Here is a 23,402-nt window from a genome sequence, read left to right on the forward strand (position 1 = left end):
GCATCACATGATTTAACTCGATTGCATTCAATTATGCTCATTTTGCTTTTGTTGATGTTCACCTTATATCCTCCTTTCAAGACACTTGTCGGTACGTTCAACTGCTCTTCCAAGTCCTTTGTTGTCTCTGACAGAATTACAGTGGCATTGGAAAATCTCAAAGTTTTAATTTCTTCTCTATGGATTTTAATTCTACTCCAAATTTTTCTTTTGTTTCCTCTACTGCTTGCTCAATGTACAGATTGAAGAAAATCGTGGATAGGCTATAACCCTGTCTCACTCCCTTCCCAACAACTGCTTCCCTCTCATGCCCCTCGATTTTTATAACTGTCATCTGGTTTCCGTATAAATTGTAAATAGGATTTCGCTCCTTGTATTTGACCACTGCCGCCTTCGAAATTTGAAAGAGAGTATTCCAGTCAACGTTGTCGAAAGCTTTCTCTAAGTCTACAAATGCTAGAAACGTAGGTTTGCCTTTCCTTGATCTGTCTTCTAAGATAAGTCGTAGGGTCAGAATTGCTTCGCGTGTTCCAATATTTCCACGGAATCCAACTGATGTTCCCTGAGGTCGGCTTTTACCAATTTTTTCCATACAGTTTCTGAATATCATCTTGAGGAATTTCTTAGCATGCCTGAAACATATGCTTTGTCACTTCATCAAGACTGCTGGCAGGAAAGCAAATGTCTTCCCATCGCATCCCAACCATGCTCTGTAGAAGGAAGATAAAGAAATCGAGCAGGCCAGTCAAGAATCTGTAGATCTCAAGGCATATGTGATGTGAACTGAACTGTAGTGCTGGATGTTGCGTAATCCTGGTAGACTGTTTCATGTGGAACCCTGGAAATGAAGAGTATGGCAACATATTGGCGAGCATTCAACCTTCCTTCAACATTTATCAAATCAATGTTGTTCTCTTATCCAATAGCTCCCCACGCAGTAACTCCAGTAGTTGGAGGGTTATGGGTCTGGGGCATCGATCTTACTGTCGTAGACACAAGCAAGATTCATCATTGAAAGCCACTGAATACCACTCAATGCCGCAACTGACTATGGGTCTATACTAAGCAATTATCTGCTTTCTTTGGTACGGTGTCAGCAGTAAATGAGACACAGTAGCTTAAGATCTCAATAAAGCTTCCAATAATTTAGACACAAAGGAATCATTGACATTAGCTGTTAGTGCACATTGATTTAAATCGACGGGGAAGTTGAAAATTTGTGCCAGCGCAGGAGTCGAATCCGGGTCACCTGCGTAGTAGGCAGATGCGCTGACCACTGTGCCATCTGGACACAGTAGTCATTGCAACTGCACGGGCTGCCTAGCACGTCTCCCGCCAGACCCGAACTCTCTGTTTATCTACTCCACTGATGCAGTGACCCTTGCTGACTATCCTCATTACTCGCGGCATTTCGCCGATTCCCGTACGAATTCGAGCGTGGTGTGCGTGTTCGAAGGAACAGTACCACATACACAGATGGACCAAAACATTTTTGACCACCGCGTAATAGCTTTTTTGTCCGTTTTGGAGCGAAATACATTTCTGATTCTACGTATCAAAGATCCAAGAGTTTCTTGGTAGGTTTGTGGGGGTTCACAGGTCATGTAATTCCCGTAAATAACGGGCCGCTGATTTGCATACGCGGTGATGGCGGCCGCTAGCGACAAGATGGGTTCCAAAGGATTTACATCAGGCTAATTTGGTCGTCGAGACATCAGGCTTCGAGATGCGGACAATTATACTGCTGAAAGATGACATCGCCGTCGGGCAAGACATCAAGCATGAAGGGAAGCAGGTGGTTCGCAGGTGTCAACGTGCCTTCTATTACTACCACAGGTCCCATGCAAGCGCAGGGGAAACTTTCCCATAGCATAATACTGCTCCCATCAGCCTGCATTCGTGGTACGCTGCACGTTTCGAGCCGCCGTTCACCTCGATGGCGGCGTTTGTGGAGACAACCATCGACCTAGTGTGTCAAAAATGTGATTCGCCTTAAGAGCCGATAGGTTTCCATTGATCGGCGGTCGAATCCTGATGGTCCCACCCAACTGCAATCATAGTTGACGATGTCGCTGTGTCATCTCGTGAACTCGCAGGGGTGGTTTGCTGCGGAGCTTCACGTTCGACAACGTACGATGAACGGTGTGCTCCGAAACACTTTTGCGTGCACCAGCATTGTGCTCTTTCGGCAGAGGCGCCACGGTTTACTATTTATCCTACTTTACGGAGCAGACAAGCTTCCGAACTCCACGTTTTGTGAAGATTAGATGTTCACAACAATAACAGTTCGACCAGTTTCGCCGTTTTAGAGGTACTAGTTGACTGTCTCTGTGTAATAATAATCTGTACTTTGACGACGTCACTTATCACTGTGGATTTGCCCATGTGCATCCCATACCTTCGTTAGGTTGATTCCCTATCCGCCTACGCTGCCCTTACATACTTTTCATAGCATGTCACGTGCCCATAACGTCACTATGCGGCATCCAAACTCGCGATGGGAATGGTCATAATCTTTCGGCTTATCAGTGTATATAACTGAGGCAAGGTTGACCAACTATTCACTTCAGTGCAGATGGATACCACGCTCGAACTCTTACGCGAATCGGCGAAATGCCGCGAGTGATGAGGATAATGGGCGAAGGAAACTACATCAGTAGCGTGTGTATAAGTTGAGAATTTGGGTCCGACGGGAGGCATGCTAGGGTAGTCCATGCAGTTGCGATGACCACTGTGTCTGGATGGCGCACTGGTCAACGCATTGCCTCGTAGCAGGAGACCCGGCTTCGACTCCTGGTCTGGCACAAATTTTCAACTTTCTCCATTGATTTAAGTCCACGCCAACTAGCAGCTAATGTCATTTATTTATTTATCTCTTCATTCATAGTGACTGCAGAATCAAAATTGTGTCTGCTCTTTCGGTCATGAGCGAAAGAATAGACACCATATACCCTACTGGCCATTAAAATTGCTACACCAAGAAGAAATGCAGATGATAAACGGGTATTCATTGGACAAATATATTATACTAGAACTGACATGTGATTACATTTTCACGCAATTTGGGTGCATAGATCCTGAGAAATCAGTACCCAGAACAACCACATCTGGCATAATAATTGCCTTGATAACGCCTGGGCATTGAGTCAGACAGAGCTTGGATGGCGTGTACAGGTGCAGCTGCCCATGCAGCTTCAACACTATACCACAGTTCATAAAGAGTAGTGACTGGCGTTTTGTGGCGAGCCAGTTTCTCGGTCACCATTGACCAGACGTTTTCAGGTGGTGAGAGATCTGGAGAATGTGCTGGCTAGGGCAGTTATCGAACATTTTCTGTATCCAGAAAGGCCCGCAACATGCGATCGTGCATCATCCTGCTGAAATGTAGGGTTTCGCAGGGATCGAATGAAGGGCAGAGACACGGGTCGTAACACATCTGAAATGTAACGTCCAGTGTTCAAAGTGCCGTCAATGCGAACAAGAGGTGACCAAGACGTATAACCAATGGTACCCCATACCACCACGACGGGTGATACGCCAGTGTGGCGATGACGAATACACACTTCCAATGTGCGTTCACCGCGATGTCGCCAAACTCCGATGCGACCATCATGATGCTGTAAACAGAACTGGATTCATCCGAAAAAATGACGTTTTGCCATTCGTGCACCCGGGTTCGTCGCTGAGTACACCATCGCGGACGCTCCTGTCTGTGGTGCAGCGTCAAGGGTAACCGCAGCCGTGGTCTCCGAGCTGACAGTCCATGCTGCTGCAAACGTCGTCGAACTGTTCGTGCAGATGGTTGTTTTCTTGCAAACGTCCCCATCTGTTGACTCAGGGATCGAGACGTGGCTGTACGAGCTGTTACAGTCATGCGGATAAGATGCCTGTCATCTCGACAGCTAGTGATACGAGGCCGTTGGGATCCAGCACGGCGTTCCGTATTACCCTTCTGAACCCACTGATTCCGTATTCTGCTAACAGTCATTGGATCTCGACCAACGCGAGCAGCAATGTCGCGATACGATAAACCGCAATCGCGATAGGCTACAATCCGACCTTTATCAAAGTCGGAAACGTGATGGTATGCATTTCTCCTCCTTACACGAGGCATCACAACAACGTTTCACCAGGCAACGCCGGTCAACTGCTGTTTGTGTAGGAGAAATCGGTTGGAAACTTTCCTCATGTCAGCACGTTGTAGGTGTCGCCATCGGCGCCAACCTTGTGTGAATGCCCTGTAAAGCTAATCATTTGCATATCACAGCATTTTCTTCCTGTCGGTTAAATTTCGTAGCACGTCATCTTCGTGGTGTAGCAATTTTAATGGCGAGTAGTGTACATTCCAGTAATCTGTTCACGATGGCCTGAGGTGTCATTTCCTGTAATCTCTGGCCAGCTACCTGCTGGTGTCATCCGTTTATTTTTCAGAGCTAGCTGAACAGCCCTACCATCGTCTTATCGTGTACTTCTTGTGGAAGGATCGGTGCCAACTCACCCTGCCACACTGTTGCGCTGAGCCCATTTCACCACCACTGTTTCTGCAGCCACTGCATTACAGCCAGCTACCTGTGTGTCTACAAGACGCTCCCACGTCCGTCATGCCAATGATTTTTCTCAAATTCCGAAAAGTTGCATGTGCACATGCATGTCCTCAAAATCTTCCCGTAGCGTCAGACACACGGAAAAGTAATCATGTACTCACACCATCCTTAATCTACAACAATTACTTCTTCCCGTACTGAAAATAATTTTACATAAAAATCTCTATGTCTTACAGGAAGGACCGGCGTTAGGCAGAGGTTGCAGTGTTTGATTTCTAAAATTATAGGTACCGGAACGCACCTCTTCGACCATAAAACCCACCCGCTTCCTCCACGGCCATGAAAACCACAAGTGACGATTTTTGAAAACGTGTGATAAAATTTGCAGCGATAAATAATTTTTTAAATGAAATACTGTTCTGAAATTCAGGTTTTTAAAACATAATCTATATATATATAAAGAGTAATGTCCTTTTGGTTGTTCGTAATTTATACAAATTTTCAGTTTTATTCCGATCTTGATGAAATTTTGCACATTTTGCAAGACAAGAGGAAGATCACTCTCTACAAGAGATTTCATAATATGACTTGAAATATACATGTGTATGTAGTATATAAAAGGGAAAAGTTGTCACCAAAAATCTCTAAAAATTCTTGGCTAATTTACTTTAAATTTCTACACGATCTCCTAATGAACATTTGGGCGGACATGGGCTATATACACTCCTGGAAATTGAAATAAGAACACCGTGAATTCATTGTCCCAGGAAGGGGAAACTTTATTGACACATTCCTGGTGTCAGATACATCACATGATCACACTGACAGAACCACAGGCACATAGACACAGGCAACAGAGCATGCACAATGTCGGCACTAGTACAGTGTATATCCACCTTTCGCAGCAATGTAGGCTGCTATTCTCCCATGGAGACGATCGTAGAGATGCTGGATGTAGTCCTGTGGAACGGCTTGCCATGCCATTTCCACCTGGCGCCTCAGTTGGATCAGCGTTCGTGCTGGACGTGCAGACCGCGTGAGACGACGCTTCATCCAGTCCCAAACATGCTCAATGGGGGACAGATCCGGAGATCTTGCTGGCCAGGGTAGTTGACTTACACCTTCTAGAGCACGTTGGGTGGCACGGGATACATGCGGACGTGCATTGTCCTGTTGGAACAGCAAGTTCCCTTGCCGGTCTAGGAATGGTAGAACGATGGGTTCGATGACGGTTTGGATGTACCGTGCACTATTCAGTGTCCCCTCGACGATCACCAGTGGTGTACGGCCAGTGTAGGAGATCGCTCCCCACACCATGATGCCGGGTGTTGGCCCTGTGTGCCTCGGTCGTATGCAGTCCTGATTGTGGCGCTCACCTGCACGGCGCCAAACACGCATACGACCATCATTGGCACCAAGGCAGAAGCGACTCTCATCGCTGAAGACGACACGTCTCCATTCGTCCCTCCATTCACGCCTGTCGCGACACCACTGGAGGCGGGCTGCACGATGTTGGGGCGTGAGCGGAAGACCGCCTAACGGTGTGCGGGACCGTAGCCCAGCTTCATGGAGACGGTTGCGAATGGTCCTCGCCGATACCCCAGGAGCAACAGTGTCCCTAATTTGCTGGGAAGTGGCGGTGGGGTCCCCTACGGCACTGCGTAGGATCCTACGGTCTTGGCGTGCATCCGTGCGTCGCTGCGGTCCGGTCCCAGGTCGACGGGCACGTGCACCTTCCGCCGACCATTGGCGACAACATCGATGTACTGTGGAGACCTCACGCCCCACGTGTTGAACAATTCGGCGGTACGTCCACCCGGCCTCCCGCATGCCCACTATACGCCCTCGCTCAAAGTCCGTCAACTGCACATACGGTTCACGTCCACGCTGTCGCGGCATGCTACCTGTGTTAAAGACTGCGATGGAGCTCCGTATGCCACGGCAAACTGGCTGACACTGACGGCGGCGGTGCACAAATGCTGCGCAGCTAGCGCCATTCGATGGCCAACACCGCGGTTCCTGGTGTGTCCGCTGTGCCGTGCGTGTGATCATTGCTTGTACAGCCCTCTCGCAGTGTCCGGAGCAAGTATGGTGGGTCTGACACACCGGTGTCAATGTATTCTTTTTTCCATTTCCAGGAGTGTATTTTTGATATGCACCATAAATACAGTATGTATCCCGAACTGTGCCGTAAACTTTTCGAACTTTTCGTGTAGTGTATCAAACAGTCAACTTGAAACAGTGAAAACTGAGCTGAAACAATAGAGAATAACAGTGAGATACTTATCACAAAAGTTACAACAGATGGCGCAGTACTCAACAGATTGGTGAAGACGTATTCATTGGTCGCTTTGCGTTGGCACTCAGCGATTCAAATATGCGCTTCGATTTAAGGCGACTGCAGTTTGCCATGCGGTTTGCCTTCGCTATGAGTATCAAGACACAGGGCCAGTCACTTTGTATGGCAGGGAGCATCTCGTTCGTCACGTGTTGTCACGTTCACTGGTGCCCGTGCAGCGGCAAATCATAATTACGTTGCGATTCAATAGAAATGTACTATTTTAAATCTACGAAAAAATAACTGCGAGGTGCTGGAAAGCCGTTGCGGCGCGTTCGGGCCGAAGTACTGTGGGCGAGGGGGGGGGGGGGGGGGGGGCTTAAGCGTGGCATAAGTACGCTGGGCCCAGATGCCTAACTAAATAGAAAACAAAGGAAAAGGAAAGAAGATTGGGTTTAACGTCCCTCCGACATCGAGATTATCAGAGGCGGAGCACAAGCTCGGGCCGGCCGCTGTAGCCGAGCGGTTCTGGTCGCTTCAGTCCGGAACCACGCTGCTGCTACGGTCGCAGGTTCGAATACTGCCTCTGGCATGGATGTGTGCGATGTCCTTAGGTTAGTTACGTTTAAGTAGTTCTAAGTCTAGGGGACTGATGACCTCAGATGTTAAGTCCCATAGTGCTTAGAGCCATTTGAACCACAAGCTCGGATTATGTCAAGGAAGGAAATCGGCCGTGCCCTTTCAAAGAAACCATCCCGGCATTTCCCTGGTGCGATTTAGGGAAATCACGGAAAACCTAAATCTGGATGGCCGGACGCGGGTTTTAACCGTCGTCGTCCCGAATGCGAGACAAAAAATATAAGTCAAACGCAAATTTTAAAATCTGTACCTACGATTCTGTACAAGAGGCTTGAGCACTTCACTGAACCTGTGGGATTGTTTTAATGATTGAATTAATACCAAATGCTTCTACTTTGCATGCAAGGCTCGACCAATACGTCAGACTCCGGAGAATAAAAGATATTTTTATTGCATACGTGCATCTGTTGTAATACTTCTGAACATATTTTAATTTCCGGCAATTGATATCAGATTCTAACGGAAGTATAAGATTTTTTTACTGATAGTTACTTTTATTGTCATTAGACCATTAGGCCATTTAATCATTAAATAAGTTTATTTCTAACCTTACCACACTTCTACATTCAATAATATGTACGAGAATGAATGTACGAATTTTAAGTTTTACACCTCTCTTCAACTTCTGGTTTTGTATGCAGAATGAGCTGCGGTGCACGTTTTAACACTTTTCGACTAGTTTCATTTGACAGATAAAGAATATAAGTTTTAAAGCAAATTAGCTAGTAAAAGAATTAAGTGTCCTAAAATCGTTTTTGTTTAATTTGCACACAAAATAAAAGCGTTAAATACTTAAAAAGTTCAATTAACTGAAATCTACAACTTTTGTATTTAAAAAGATTAATTAATTGACATCAACAACTTTTATATTTAATATTTTCTTTTCGTTACGTCAAAACGATTTACGTCCTTCTTGATTTGATGTTATCAGGGAAGCAAGAACAACATTGGTCAAGTCCGCCGCTGCCCGCGGCGTAACAGGGTTTATTGTGCTGTATGGTTCCCTAAGTCTCTAGTAAAGCCAACCAATGTATTTGAACAGTGCAAGGAGATCCTTTACCAATGCTTTGCTATACACAATTTCTTCGGTTCTGGTTGAGCCGAATGATCTGTCTTTTAATCTCCAATGCTTCGCATTCGAAGATCAAATGTGGTACGGCTTCCTCGGCCACACCACACATCCTACATTTGAGTTTTTGTTCTATTATCCCCATTGTATGTAGGTGTTTCTTGAAATTCCAATGGCCTGTCAATAGCCCAACCATGAGTTTCATTTCTCTCCTGTTCAAGCCCAGGATTGAGAGACTTTTCTTAGAACATGGCTTCGGCATCAATACCTTGCCATGTTGTTGCTTCTGGACCTTAGCCCAATATTCTACAAGCTGTCTCCTTGTCCAATCTCGCAGTTTTATTTTGATCATCGCCGTGGCAATTGTCAGGACAGGTTCCGGTCCAATAAATGATGTCATCGCCCCTATCCTGGCCAACCTATTGGCTTGCTTATTACCACTAATCCCTGAGATACCAGTGACTCACAATAGGTTCAAAAAATGGTTCTGAGCACTGTGGGACTGAACATCTTAGGTCATCAGTCCCCTAGAACTTAGAACTAAGTAAACCTAACTAACCTAAGGACATCACACACATCCACGCCCGAGGCAGGATTCGAACCTGCGACCGTAGCAGTCCCGCGGTTCCGGACTGCAGCGCCTAGAACCGCACGACCACCGCGGCCGGCCACAATAGGTTTACCCTAGTGATTTCCCCTAGCTCCGCAAGGACTTTGTGACACTCTGCCACAATCTCTGATCTTGTTGCAGAGGCTGCCAGTGCTTTCAGGGCTGTCTGAAAAAAATGAAAATGCTACGACCTTTGTAGCACCTCGGCAAATTCTCCTCCACGCACACCCTGATAGATATTTCTGCTTTAAACGCAGTAACCATCTTCCCTAGAAAGATTGCGCTCTCCAGCATTAGGATGACATTGTAGACAAAAATCTTCACGTTTCGGTTATTTTAAAACTGATTACGATTTTGCTTTTGTTTACTTGAGAAGGCAGCCGGCCGGCTGAGTACTGTCAGCATGCTTCTGCTGCGAGCTACATGTGCTACCAGCCCAGCGATCGGAAGCAAGTTTTGAAAAGCCGAGATTACAGTATTGAATTCGTGCGAGTGTGGACATTGTTGTTTTTGTTGTCTTTTGTATTGTGGCTTGTCGCTACTCGTAAGTAGTGTTCAGAAGCTAGGCTGCTGCACGGTCCCCGCTATTTGGTAGTTATGTAGAAAGTTATGTTTTTTGTATCGTTGCATCATACCGTTTTAAAAGTTTTGTTATAATGGAAACGAATGATCCGAGTGTGAGGCATATGTTGCAACATCACGTTATCAAAAGCCAAAGCGTAAGGCTGAAAAAGACAAAGCAACGAAAAAGAGATACACATTGTTGCCCTTTGTGCCACGCAACTCGCTAAACGGGCAATGCTGTGGTAGTCAGAAGGACACGGAGATGACGTTGATGCCTCCGTAATTGATAGAGAGCAGGATCGATTCTCAGGAACAAGGTATGTCGTTAGTTAAGACAGTTCCACTTATAACCGTTTAAGGTTGTCGTGAAGGTATGTACTTATGAATGACACTATCGTGCAAAAATTAGTGTCATTTTGCAAAATTTTTCAGATTTTGATATGCATGAGAGACGTTGTTTAGAACCATCTGTCGAGTAAGGGACGCAGAGATGGAACCACCTCGATCCAGAAACAGTCGTCAGTTAAGGATGGCATTTGTGTTGGGGAGGAGCGCACACAAAGAAGTGAAAGTGGTAGTATCAGAGCAAGCGGCAGTGACAGTGACGAAATCGTTCCAGAAAACGCTACAAATAACTCAATACCTTCTCATGCTGACAGTACGTGTAATGTAACCGATGATGATAAACAGAAGGCCGAAATTCTAAACCTAGCTTTAAAAAACTCGTTTACGGTAGAGGACTGCAGCACCCTTCCCCCTTTCAATCATCGAACAAACGGTAGGACGCCTGACATAGTGTTTAGTGTATGTGGGATTGTAAAACAGTTAAGATCCTTAGACGCCAGGAAGGCACCTAGGCCAGACGGTATCCCCGTAAGACTTCATGTTGACTATGCTTCAAATATAGCACCATTCTTATCCATCATCTATCAGAGATCATTGGAACAGCGGAAAGTTCCACGGGACTGGAAGAAGGCCCATGTCATAGCAATCTATAAAAAGGGTAGAAAATCGGATGCACATAATTACCGGCCAATTTTACTGACAAAGATTTGTTGTAGAATCGTGGAACATATTTTGTGTTCAGACATAATGACCTTTGTAGACTCTGAGAAGCTCATCTGCAGAAACCAGCACGGTTTTGGGAAACAGCGGTCATGCGAGACACAACTGCCCCCCCCCCCCCCTCTTTGTGCATCATATACAACAGGCTCTAGATACCGGCTCCCAGGTTGATGGCATACTTCTCGACTTTCGAATGGCGTTTGACTCAGTTCCGCACTGTCGCTTGCTATAAAAAGTGCGCACTTATGGTCTACCCGATGACATATGCGGTTGGATAGAAAGTTTTCTAACAGGCAGGGAGCAGTATGTCGTCCTGAACGGAGTGACTTCAACAGAAACAAGTGTAACTTCAGGTGTGCCCCAGGGCAGCGTAATAGGTCCTCTGCTTTTTACGATTTACATAAACGATCTGGTTGATGGTATTGACAGTGGACTTATGCTGTTTGCCGATGATGCTGTAGTCTACAGAAAAGTAGTATCACACGAAAGTTGTGAACAAACCAATGAGGATTTGCAGAAAAAAATGCGTGATGTAATGACTGGCAGTTATCTCTCAATATTAGTAAGTGTAACCTACTGCGTATAATAAAGCGACAATCCTCATTCATGTACGATTACAAAATAAATGCCCAGTCTTTGGAAGCGGTAACGTCTGTCAAGTATCTGGGTGTGACTATTCGAAATGATCTCAAACTGAATGACCAGATTACACAAGTAACTGGTAAGGTGAACTCTAGATTGCGATTTATTGGTAGAATCCTGAAGCGATGCAGTCCTTCAAAAAAGGAAATAGCTTACAATACGTTAGTTCGTCCAGTCTTGGAGTATTGTTCGTCTGTATGGGAATTTTACCAGTTGGTCCTGATTCAAGAGATTGAGAAGGTCCAAAGAAGAGCGGCAAGATTCGTGACTGGTACATTTAGCCATCGCGAGAGCGTTACAAATCTCATAGAAACTTCGAAGCGGGACACACTTGCAGATAGACGGCATGCTTAACAGAAGGGGCTGCTCACTAAATTCCGAAATCTGATCTTCACCGAGGATGTAGAGCATATATTATTACCACCAACTTTCAAATCGCGCAATGATCACCATTCAAAGATAAGGCAAATAAGAGCTCGTACTGAGGCGTTCAGACAGTCGTTTCTCCCTCGCGCGATCCACGAGTGGAGCAGAGGGGGGGGGGGGGGGGGGGGGGATATGACTTTGGCGCGAATTGTGCCCTCCGCTACCCACCGCTTGGTGGCTAGCAGGAACATGTTTTAACGTCTAGATTGACATGGAGAGAGAAGCTTTTAGATTTCGATATCATCCCTTCACAAGCTATCGGACACAAGGTGGTCTGCGAGGTCCGTGGGCCTATGCAGTGCGCGGATAACACCGTGCCTCCACTTGCTAAGCATTTGCCAGGATTACCAAGGGTGGTTGAACTTGCTTTTAACTTTAATTTGACTGCGGAGACACATTCTGAACTAAGGGCATTCCGAAATGTTAGAAATCATATCAATGTGTCTTGATGTCCTCAGTGTAGTACGAAGTATTACTGTTACTGCAATAAACATACGTAACATTGTGCTTCAAGTGAGGGGAGCCGCAGTAGGTGTTTGACGTGACAGTATTAAGATTCTAGCAGAAAATTTCGGAATATCACCTAACTTGAATGTAGCACTCTTGGCCCTGACAGTCTGAAAGACAGAAGGAAACGCGTTGTACATCAGACACCAGAAGAAGATTTAAACCTGAGCCCAGAGAACAGTATTAAACTGAATGTCTTCAGTGTTACTCTAATATAGTCCTAGGAAACTTAACCATAAGGTATGTTTCCATAGACAACATGATGGAAAAATTTGATTTTCTGGTCATTGTTCATACTTTACCAGGTATATAAATCTGTTGAAGAGATGCTCGGTGTCTTCATCTGTTGTTACACAAAAATTGATGCCAAATTTATCTTTTTTACTAGCCATTTATTGTGTAAATCTGTGCCTGTACGTAATGGGAAAGAACAGTTCATCAGTTGTTATATTTTAAACTTTTATCGCTGATATAAAAGTGTAAAAATGTTAATAATGTCCCTAAAGCTCTCTCTTGAGATTGTTTTGCAAAAGAACTAAGAGCCTCAGTTTTCTGCCACAAATTATCAATTTCAAACAATAAATACATCTAGGTCAGAAATAGAAAAAATGCAAGCTGTTTTCCAGTTGTCCATGAACTTTTGTCTGTACACAGTTTTATATGTTTTATTATTGCATCATCTACAGCCAGCACAGTGAATTTTGATGTTCCTCTTTGTAAGTGGCAGTTATTCTGCTTTCTGACATAAAACATTTCTTCCAGGTGCATTAAAGTTCTGATTTTAAGTCTCTCATTTTGTCCTGTTTTTTCTGTATTGGTTTCAGATGACATCTCTTCATTAATGGTACGCTGGTTTTACTGCAAGAGTTTATATTACTGCAGTAACAGTCATTGGTCCAACTTCTCCAGAACAATTCGCAATTACTTCCACTTGATCCAGCTCCTTATGGAATATAATAATTGCTACATGTTTCAGCTTGTCTTTCAGTTTTACAATCTTCAGATTCTTTCTCTGTAACTTCCTGCATATGTTCTAACTATTCCATTACTTTCTTGTCTGATAGCTTATGAACAATTATTAAAATATGTATAAAGACTTATACACAACCAAACACTATAGTGAAATGCAATAACTGGCTCAGAAGTTTCAGTATATAATGTAACACCATATCACCTTTTGCATAGTAAAATGTAGTCAGCTTAATCAGCTCAGAAGCTTCAGCATACATTGTAATGTCATGTTACTGCCACGTGCAACATAGCTGAGCATTTACAGTACTCATGGGCAGCACACGTGTGAAAAGAAACTCTTTTATGATTGAAATTAGCACTGCCAGTGCTCTGGACATACAGTATACAATAAGACTGATGAGCATAACCACAGGTCTGTAAATTTTACAGCACAGTCACTGGTAAAAAGAAATAAAAGCCACAAATTTTAAAGATTTAAGAAAAAAATACTGTTGTTATAGGCAGCCATAATCTCTAAATGGTCAGTTTGTCTGCTTACATGTTTCAGGTGTTAAAAGGTAATTGTATCAAAAACTAATATTTTACCCAAGTTGAGTCACACAGTTGTAATATATCTCTTCTCAAGTAGCAATAATCATAAAGGTAAACATTAATCAATGCAGGTGCATTTTTGGTTAAATATAATACCAGTCTTGCACTATGTAATTATAACTTGGAAGAAATAATTACGAATGATAAAGATTTACTTATTTTTCTGTCTCACTTCCAGCTCTGTGTCCAAAAGGCAGGTTTATTGTTGTAGTGATTGAAACACTTTGCTGCCTTTCATTTTTTGACATTATTTTCATCCAAGCAAAAAATATGACACAGTCTCATCATGACATATTACAAAACTGAGCATGAGGTGTTGCACAACATAAAAACTGAATAAAAGAATGCAGTTAAAGCACATTGCTCTTATTTATATCCTTATTTTTGACGTACAAACCTTCTTGGAAAAAAACGTTTTTGATCATTACAATTTTCCGATTAGAACATGAATTTTAACAAAAGTATATCTTTGTGGAAACTACTATTTTAGTATTATAAAAACATTGTATTTGTTATATCAATTATTTTCAAATTCATAATGGATTGTTCTTATATCAGGAACTCTCTTACTGCACATAATTCTATAATCACAATATGTTTTGGAAACAAAATTAACTTTTTCACTTTGTAAAAAATGAAGTTTCGAAATAGTTATGTGAATCTTAATATAATTAGCTTTTATCAGTGTAGAAATTTGATATAATGTATATTGTTCATACACTGTATTTTCATACTTTTGATTAATTAAAATAATTTTTACTGAACTTTATGAATTTTTACATTTTGGGTATTGACGGTTATATACTAAATAATAAATTTCAATTCAAAATATTCCAACTAAGATTTTGATATTTCTCTGAAATATGTGTATCACTCACTATGTAATTAATAGAATATATAAGGTAAAACTACTGTGTTAAATAAGTAAGTAGCTCCTAGTTTACATTTCTTATTACCTCCTCTGTTTCCAAAATAATGAGATGATGAACCTTTACTGTTATATGTTTAACATATGTATTGGACAGAGTGAGAAGGGGGAACTTCCTAATTTTAAAAAAATCATAAAACAGAAAATATTGGAGATATCAATTTAAGTCTCTTTTCTTTACATAGAGGTACTTTTAAGGTTTTATTTCATTATATTTTGAAAATGATGTCTCCTGAGAGTTGTGTACCTGTGATACAAGTACCAGAGGATCCTATCTCCTCTGCATAAAGTACAGGATCTGTCAATACTCATCCACTTGACTATGAGTGGCATATCATTGGTAGATATAGGCATCCTGTATAGGGTGGACGGAGAGCAGGGAGGACTCAGGTTGTTGTACTGATCCCCCTAATCAACAAGTTTGAGATGATGTCTTTCACCAAAATGAAAACTGAATGAGTGGTATTCACTTCTCCCATTTTGGGGAAACGTGTTTTGTTCAGAGTCTAGAGCAGGCAAACACAAAAGGGTAGAGGTCTATTAGTCATCGCCGTTTCAAATGCTTGGTGAATGATGATGCCCCTTAGGGAGATGGCAGCTAGGGACAGGAAAGGACACCAGGTGCACTCAGTGTGTATGCCTGGAGGCCTCATTCAATATGTTGAAGAGACTATTCCAGCAGCCATTTAGGCAACCAGCTGCAGACTGTGGTGCACGTTGGAACAAGCGATGCCTATCATCTGGACTCTGAGGTCATACAGGGCCGTTCCAGCGACTGACAGAGAAGGTTGAGAAGACCAGCCTCATGCATGTAGTTTCAACGTAGCTCTCACAATTTGCAGCATCGTCCCTAGAACTGATTATAACTGTTTGGTTCTGAGTCAAGTGGAAGGACTGAACCAAAGACCTCATAAGTTCTGTGACAAGCTAGGCTGTGACTTCCTGGACTTGCACCTTAGGGTTGAGAACTGTAGGGTCCACTTGAATGGGTCAGGTTTGCACTACATGGCAAAGGCTGCTCCTCAGGTAGCTAACAACATGTGAGGTGCACTCAAGGGTTTTTTAAATTAGGCGACTCTCCATCCAATACAGATAACAAATACCTGTAGAAATGCAGAAGTATCAGTGTAAGATTGAAAGAAATGCTTCCTATAGGTGTAGTGTTAAAATCCTAATGGTTAACTGCCAAAGTATTTGCAACAAAGTGCTGAAGTTTGAAGCACTCCTGCAAAGCAGTAGAACTTATGTAGTACTAGGTACAGAAAACTGGTTGAAACCTGAAATTGATAGCAGTTAGATTCTTGTGGAAAATTTGAGCGTATACTGAAAGGATAGGCAAATGGAAAATGGGGGTGTTGTATTTGTTGCAGAAGACAAGAAACTTAAATCCAGTGAGATAGAAACTGAAGCTGAATGTGAGATTGTTTGGGCAAGACTCAGTATCAGGAGTGGGCACACAGTAATAATTGGATCTTTCTGTCACCCACCATACTAGTCTCTGATGTAACAGAAAAGCTTAGAGAAAACTTCAGTTCACTTGTAGATAAATTCCCCAGTCATACTGTAATTGTCTGTGGGGCTTTCAACATCCCATTATTTATCAGGAAAATTACAGTTTTGTTAGTGGTGGGCATGATAAGACAACCAGTGAAATATTACTAAATGCCTTCTCTGAAAACTACCTAGAACAAATAGTTAGGAACCCTACTGATGATGAGAGTACATTGGACGTACTGGCAACAAACAAACCTGACCTCTTTGAGGATGTACACATCAAAACTGGTGTCAGTGGCCATGACGCAGTTGCAGCAACAGTGATTACCAAAGTACAAACGACATCTAAAACAAGCAGAAAGATATATATGTTCAGTAAGCTAGATAAAAAATCAGTAGTATCATATTTCAGTGAGGAACTTGAAACTTTCAGCACAGGACAGGAGTTTGTAGAGGAACTATGGCTCAAACTTAAAAGAATAGTTGACCATGCACTGCCTAGATATGAACACGGTAAAACAGTTCATGATGGTATGGACCTTTCATGGTGTACAGTCACTGTAAAGAAACTTCTAAAGAAATGGAGATTACTGCATAATAAGTGTAGAACAAAGCATATGGCTATAGATAGAAAGATGCTAAATGAAAAGGGTTTGGCTGTCAAGAGAGCAATGTGTGAGGCCTTCAGTGGCTACCATTCCACAATATTATCAAATTATATTTCATAAAACCGAGAGAAATTCTGGTCATATGCAAAGGCTGTTAGTGACAACAGAGTTAGTGTCCACTCCCAAGTGAATGAGACAGCAACTGAAATTGGTGGTAGCAAAGCAGAAGTTGAAATGCTAAACTCAATTTTCTAATGTTCCTTTACAAAGGAAAATCCAAGAATACTGTTCCATTTTAATCCTATTACCATTGAAAAGATGAATTATACAAGTATTAGTGTCAGTGGTGTTGAGAAACAGCTGAAATCATTAAAATTTAACAAAGTTCCATGGGCTGATGGAATCGCTATCAGATTTTATACAGAATTTGCATGTAAGTTAGCCCCTCTTCTAACAATAATCTGTCATAGATCCCTTGAACAAAAAACCGTGATTAGTTCTTGGGAAAAAGCACACACCATCCAATAACCTTGACATTGACTTCTTGTAGAATCTTAGAACACATTCTGAGTTGAAACGTAATGGGGCATCTTGAACAGAATGATGTCCTCAATTCTAACCAGCCGGGATTCCAAAAAAATCAATTATGTGAAACTCAACTCACACATGATAACCTTATTGCCAAAAGTACAATCATTTGGGGTAGCAAGTGAAATCTATGACTGAATTGAGGACATTTTGAAAGGGAGGATGCAGTATGTTATCTTGGATAGAGAGTCATCATCAGATGTAGAAGTAACTTCAGCTGTGCCACAGGACAGTGTGTTGAGACAGTGTGTATAAACGACCTTGTAGACAATAGTAATAGTAACCTCAGACTTTTTGCAGATGATGCAGTTACCTGTGATGAATCACTGTCTGAAAGAAGCTGCACAAATTTCAGTCAGATCTTGCTTGATAAGATTTCAAAGTGGTGCAATGATTGGCAACTTGTTGTAAATGTTGCTCAGTAAAATGTAATAAATGAGAGTTTTCAAATACATACAACGTTATTTTTATTCAGATAAGTCATTGTTGTCAAATATGTCTGCAGTAATGTGATATTTTTTAAATGATAAATCCCACCCAAAATTTTATGCTTAATAATTTATCAATGGGGACTTAACATTGTTTACTTGCAAACTGAGTGCACTTAACATAAGCCAGCATTGACCCGTCATTGTTTACTTACTGGGTGAACTGTTTCAGTTTTTTATACCAAGATCTGCATTAACGACTTCTGCAATAATTAAGTATAAGAACCTCAAAATAAGTTTATGATTCAGCACAATATAAAATTAATTTTAGCAAGAACCCTAGTGCAACATGTAAACAGTGTTAAGGATGACCCTAAACATTTCTACCATCACTCTCCTCTTGTAAATTCATATCGTCTATTGTAGGGAACAGAACTTAACATTATTTAATGAGCCCCTCAATCAGGTCATAAATACCCAAAGGTTGTTGACTGGCTGCCATGTCAGTCTCTGCCTTGTGGCATCACGTGAAAGTAATATGGAGGAGAATGTTTTCTGCTCACCACTCTCCTGGCCATTTTGCCAACTTCTCAGACATTGGAGTCGCTGTTTCTCATTTGAGTAGCTCCCAGTTGGCATCTCGAAGCCGAGTGCACCCTGAACCAGTTCTCCCACCAATGAAAAATCCTCAGTAGTACCAGAAATGGAGCCTGGTTCCACTGTATGGTGAGCATCTATGATGACCACTCAACTATAGAGGCTGAGTTAACATTGTTTACTTGCGTAAATAAATGTTCACATTTACCTGTTTAGCAACAACTTTTAAAGTGAATTTACATTCAGGAACATATTTTGGATCCATCTGAGTCATAGTTATCCACCCAATCCACTGAATCGTACAAATTGTCCCTGACAAACGTATTCCAAACACAAATGCTGCACTTATTGCTACTGCCGGCAGCCATGTTTTTGGCACTTACCACTGTTTACACATCCTGAAAAGTTGCTGTTAGCAAGAATCAGAAATTAGTGATGGATCTGCCATGTGTCAGTTTATTGTGGAACTATCAACTAATGTGGATAAAGTACCTAACTTAGCAAGTTTTACATCCATTAACTGAATTAGTACTAGTTAATCTACAGATGTGCAGAGCTCCTTTTCCTATCTATAAATACAAAGCATGGGTAATTTCTTTTGTTTGCCCCATTGTTTATATAGCAGACATTTCAGTTTTTCTTTTTTTTCACTGTGTGTACTAAGGTCACATCTGACCATAACCTGCAACTGCACCCTCCATTTTTTTACATATGGTATTTTCAATCTTGTGGAGACGTTCTACAACTACATCACAGATCTCAGATCTTGATAAGATTTAAAGTGGTGCAAAGATTGGCAACTTGCTTTAAATGTTCAAAAATGTGAAACTGTGCATTGCACAAAACGAAAAAAAAATGTAGTATCCTATGACTATAATACCAATGAGTCACTGCTGGAATCGGTCAACTCATACCAATACCTGGGTGTAATGCTTTGTAGGAATATGAAATGAAATGATCACATAGGCTCAGATGTGGATAAAGAAGGTGGTAGCCTTCAGTTTATTGGTAGAATGCTGGGGAAGTGCAATCAGTCTACAAAAGGAGGTTGCCTACAAATCCTTGTGTGACCTGTTATAGAGTATTTCACAAGTGTGTGGGACCCATACCAAATAGGACTAACATGGGATATTGAATATATACAGAAAAGGTCAGCATGAATAGTCACAGGTTTGTTTGATCCATGGGAAAGTGTCACAGAGATACTGAAGAAACTGGACTGGCAGACTCTTGAAGATAGATGTAAACTACCCTAAGAAAGTCTACTAACAAAGTTTCAAGAACTGACTTTAAATGATGACTCTAAGAGCAAGCTCCAACCCCCTTAATATTGCTCACAAAGAGATAATTAGGATAAGATTAGAATAATTACAGCACCCACAGAGGCTTTCAGAGAATCATTCATAACACACGTCATGCGTGATTGAAACAGGAAGAAACCCTAATGACTGGTACAGTGGGGTGTACTGTCTGCCATGCCCTTTGCTATGATTTGCTGGGTATATATGTAGATACCGAAAACATTGTTTTTCATAATAATTTATAGTGATACTTACTGTGTTTTCATTGTAGCAGTATTCTGTGATGCATACTATTGAAATATGTGAAAAGAGAAGCTCTGCTTCGAGTTTTGAATTTTGTTTGATGTGAACTGGATATATTGGTGCAGAATTTTTAAATCTCAATATATTACAGTTATAAGGCAACAATAATTCTGGGCATTCAGTTTTAATTCTGAATAGATTACAACTGCTTTTTAATCACTGTAAAGTTTGTGTAAGTCAATAGAAGAATGTATGTAATCATTGATGTAATATTTCATCTTTTTGCAGGTTCTTTATATCTTGTCTTCACTGCTGCAGTAGAGATGACTTATTCTTACAGTTCTGTGTCTGCTGAAGAACAGAAACCTGTCAGCTACTCCTTCAGCAGGTTCTTTAAGAGGCAGTGTGTAAGTAAAACTTGTGGTTACCATTTAAAAACATTTCTCATAGTAACAGCTTAAAGTACCCATGATAAAAGAGCAACCTACATCTGTAAGAAGAGGGGACAAGGAATGACAGTGGAAGAAGAACCATTGCAGTGCAATAGACAGTATTTTTAAAATATTGAAGAGATACCAAGTCTTGAAACTGATTTTAGTTCACATGGAGATGAGGAGAGACAGGCAGAAAGAACAACACACAATGAACTGCAATAAGTGGCACAAAAAGATCTCAGGTTTTCATAACTTACCGAAAAAAAGAAACGTGTAAGGGACAATTGGCAGCTTAATGTCATGGGCCTTTTTCTGTTCACCTTGCTAGTAGACACAGCAATTTCTGTTTTGAATGGAAAACGTTCCTTTTACTTTTCACTTGTTGTTTTACTTCTCTACAGGTCCCTTTTACCTTAAATATTTTATTTTGCATTTGTAAATAGTGTGAAAGATCAAATCATGAATGGAACTATTAGTATAGCTTTATACACTGAGGTGACAGAAGTCATGGGATTGTGATACACACACATACAGATGGCATTAGTATTGTGTACACAAGGTTTAAAATAGCAGAGGATTGGTGGAGCTGTCATTTGCATTGGTGGAGTTGTCATTTGTGCTCAGGTGGTACGTGTGAAAAGGTGTCCAATGTGATTATGGTTGCATGACAGGAATTAACAGACTTTGAACATGGAATGGTAATTGGAGCTAGATGAATGGGACATTGCATATTCAAGAAGACAAAATTTCAGGCATTACCTCTTACCACATATAATGCAGTGGCCGACGGCCTACATGTAATGACTGAGAGCAATGTTGCTTACAGACAGTTGTCAGTGCTAACACACAAGCAACACTGTGTGAAATAATCACAGAAATTAATGTGGGATGTATGACAAATGTATCTATTAGGATAGTGTGGCAAAATTTGGTGTTAATGGGTCATGGCAGCAGAAGACAGATGCGAGTGCCTTTGTTAACAGCATGACATCACTTGCAGCACCTGTCCTGGGCTTGTCAGTATGTCGGTTGGACCCTAGATGACTGGAAAACTGAGCCCTGGTCAGATGAGTCTCAATTTCAGTTGGTAAGAGCAGATAATAGCGTTTGAGTGTGGTGCAGACCCCAAGAAGCCATGGACCCTAGTTGACAACAATGTACTGTGCAATCTGGTGGTGGCTCCATAATGGTGTGGGCTGTGTTCACATGGACTGGACTGGGTTCTTGATTACTTTTGGTTACTTGGAGACCATTTGCAGCCATTCACGGATTTCATATTTCCAAACAATGATGGAATTCTTATGGATGACAATGCACCATCTCACTGGGCCACAGTTGCTCACGATTGGTTTGAAGAACATTCTGGACAATTCAAACAAATAGTGTGGCCACCCAGATCAGCTGACATGAATCCCATCATGCATTTATGAGACACAATTGAGAGGTCAGTTCATGCACAAAATCCTACACTGGTAACAGTTTCACAATCATGAATGGCTTCAATGGCAGCATGGCTCAATGTTTCTGCTGGGGTCTTCCAGTGACTTGTTTAGTCCATACCATGTTGTGTTGCTGCACTATCCTGGGCAAAAGGAGGTCCAACATGATATTAGGAGGTATTCCATGACTTGTCACCTCATTGTATGATAGTGTTTGTAAGGAAACTGCAAATATCAAAATAATGAACACTAAATGAAATTAAGTGTATGTGTTTTGGAACTAGGGAGCAGAGTATTTGATTTGATTTTTCATTCGTTCCTGTTGATTGCATATTGTACAAGTAGTGTACTAGTAATATATGGCAAGTCAAGTGAAATAGTACAGTATTATGTGAACATTTTGTATATTACATGTATAATAGTTTACTTATTTTCTAAAAACAGCTGGATGCTTGTAATATTAAAACACGTATTTTACTGGCATAAATTTAAGTGAATGGGTAAAATGGTAAAATAAGTAAAAATAAACGTTTTATCCTAATGTCATACATAAATAAATAAAATTACATCTTACCATCATAATTCAAATTGAAATTCAAAACCTCTTTTGAGAGTACATATTTTAGCACAATGACATAATCAATGTTACATTTTGTTAGAAGTATACAATAAAGAAACAGAAAAGACTTCAAAATCAGATGGATGTGTCACAAATTGTAGCTAACTTCACAACACAGTATGTAGAAACACTTCCCCATCATAAGGGATATGGGTCAAACAAGACTCACCCTTGGTGCAGATAGCTCCTTGAAACATTACATCCACTTTATGTTTATGAAATTTTACAATATCAGAAAGAATGGCCCAAGTGAGAGCAAACTCAGAGCATGTGTAGAAAAATTTACTATCAATTAGTGACTTAAGATTGCAGACAAATAATATGTGTGTAGGCCCAGCAACACTGTCTCTTGTATGTGTGCACTGGTCAATATCTTGCTAAGCTTATTTGTGAATAGTGATGAAATGACATAGAAACTTGAAACTAAATACCAGTATACTTTGTTGATGCCAACAAAGCATTTGGACAGAATGATCAGCTTTGAGGAGCTGGGTTTGTCAAACAATGAATCCTGTCTCATTCAGCAAATGTTGAATGGAAAACAGACAGTTGTATTGGATGGCAGAACAGATGTCTGAATATCATCAGAATGGGGTGCCATCACATGTGGAGTGCCACAGGGCTTAGTTCTGGGCTCCCTACTTTTTATTAATTTTATTAATGCTCTACCACTTTGAACAGAATATGGGAAATTCACCATCTTTGCTGATGAGACTGTGCTACTTGTTGATAATTCATCAGAGAAACTTTAGGTGTAGGCTAAAAAATGTTCTCAGGGATGTTGTGAACTGGTTTAATATACATGGTCTTTCTGTT

The 23,402-nt window shown here is 41.4% G+C and overlaps 1 protein-coding gene across 1 annotated transcript in view; it reads left to right on the forward strand.

Annotated features, from left to right (window-relative positions):
* LOC124610430 (carnitine O-palmitoyltransferase 1, liver isoform-like) overlaps positions 1–23,402 on the forward strand; it is a 202,861-nt gene that overhangs the window by 61,148 nt on the left and 118,311 nt on the right. The window contains exon 2 of the mRNA XM_047140158.1: positions 20,383–20,501. Coding sequence (XP_046996114.1) covers positions 20,418–20,501 — 84 coding nt within the window. The 5' untranslated portion in view covers positions 20,383–20,417. The remainder of the gene's footprint in view (positions 1–20,382; positions 20,502–23,402) is intronic.

This window comes from Schistocerca americana, chromosome 1 (assembly GCF_021461395.2).
Source record: "Schistocerca americana isolate TAMUIC-IGC-003095 chromosome 1, iqSchAmer2.1, whole genome shotgun sequence".
NCBI lineage: Eukaryota > Metazoa > Arthropoda > Insecta > Orthoptera > Acrididae > Schistocerca > Schistocerca americana.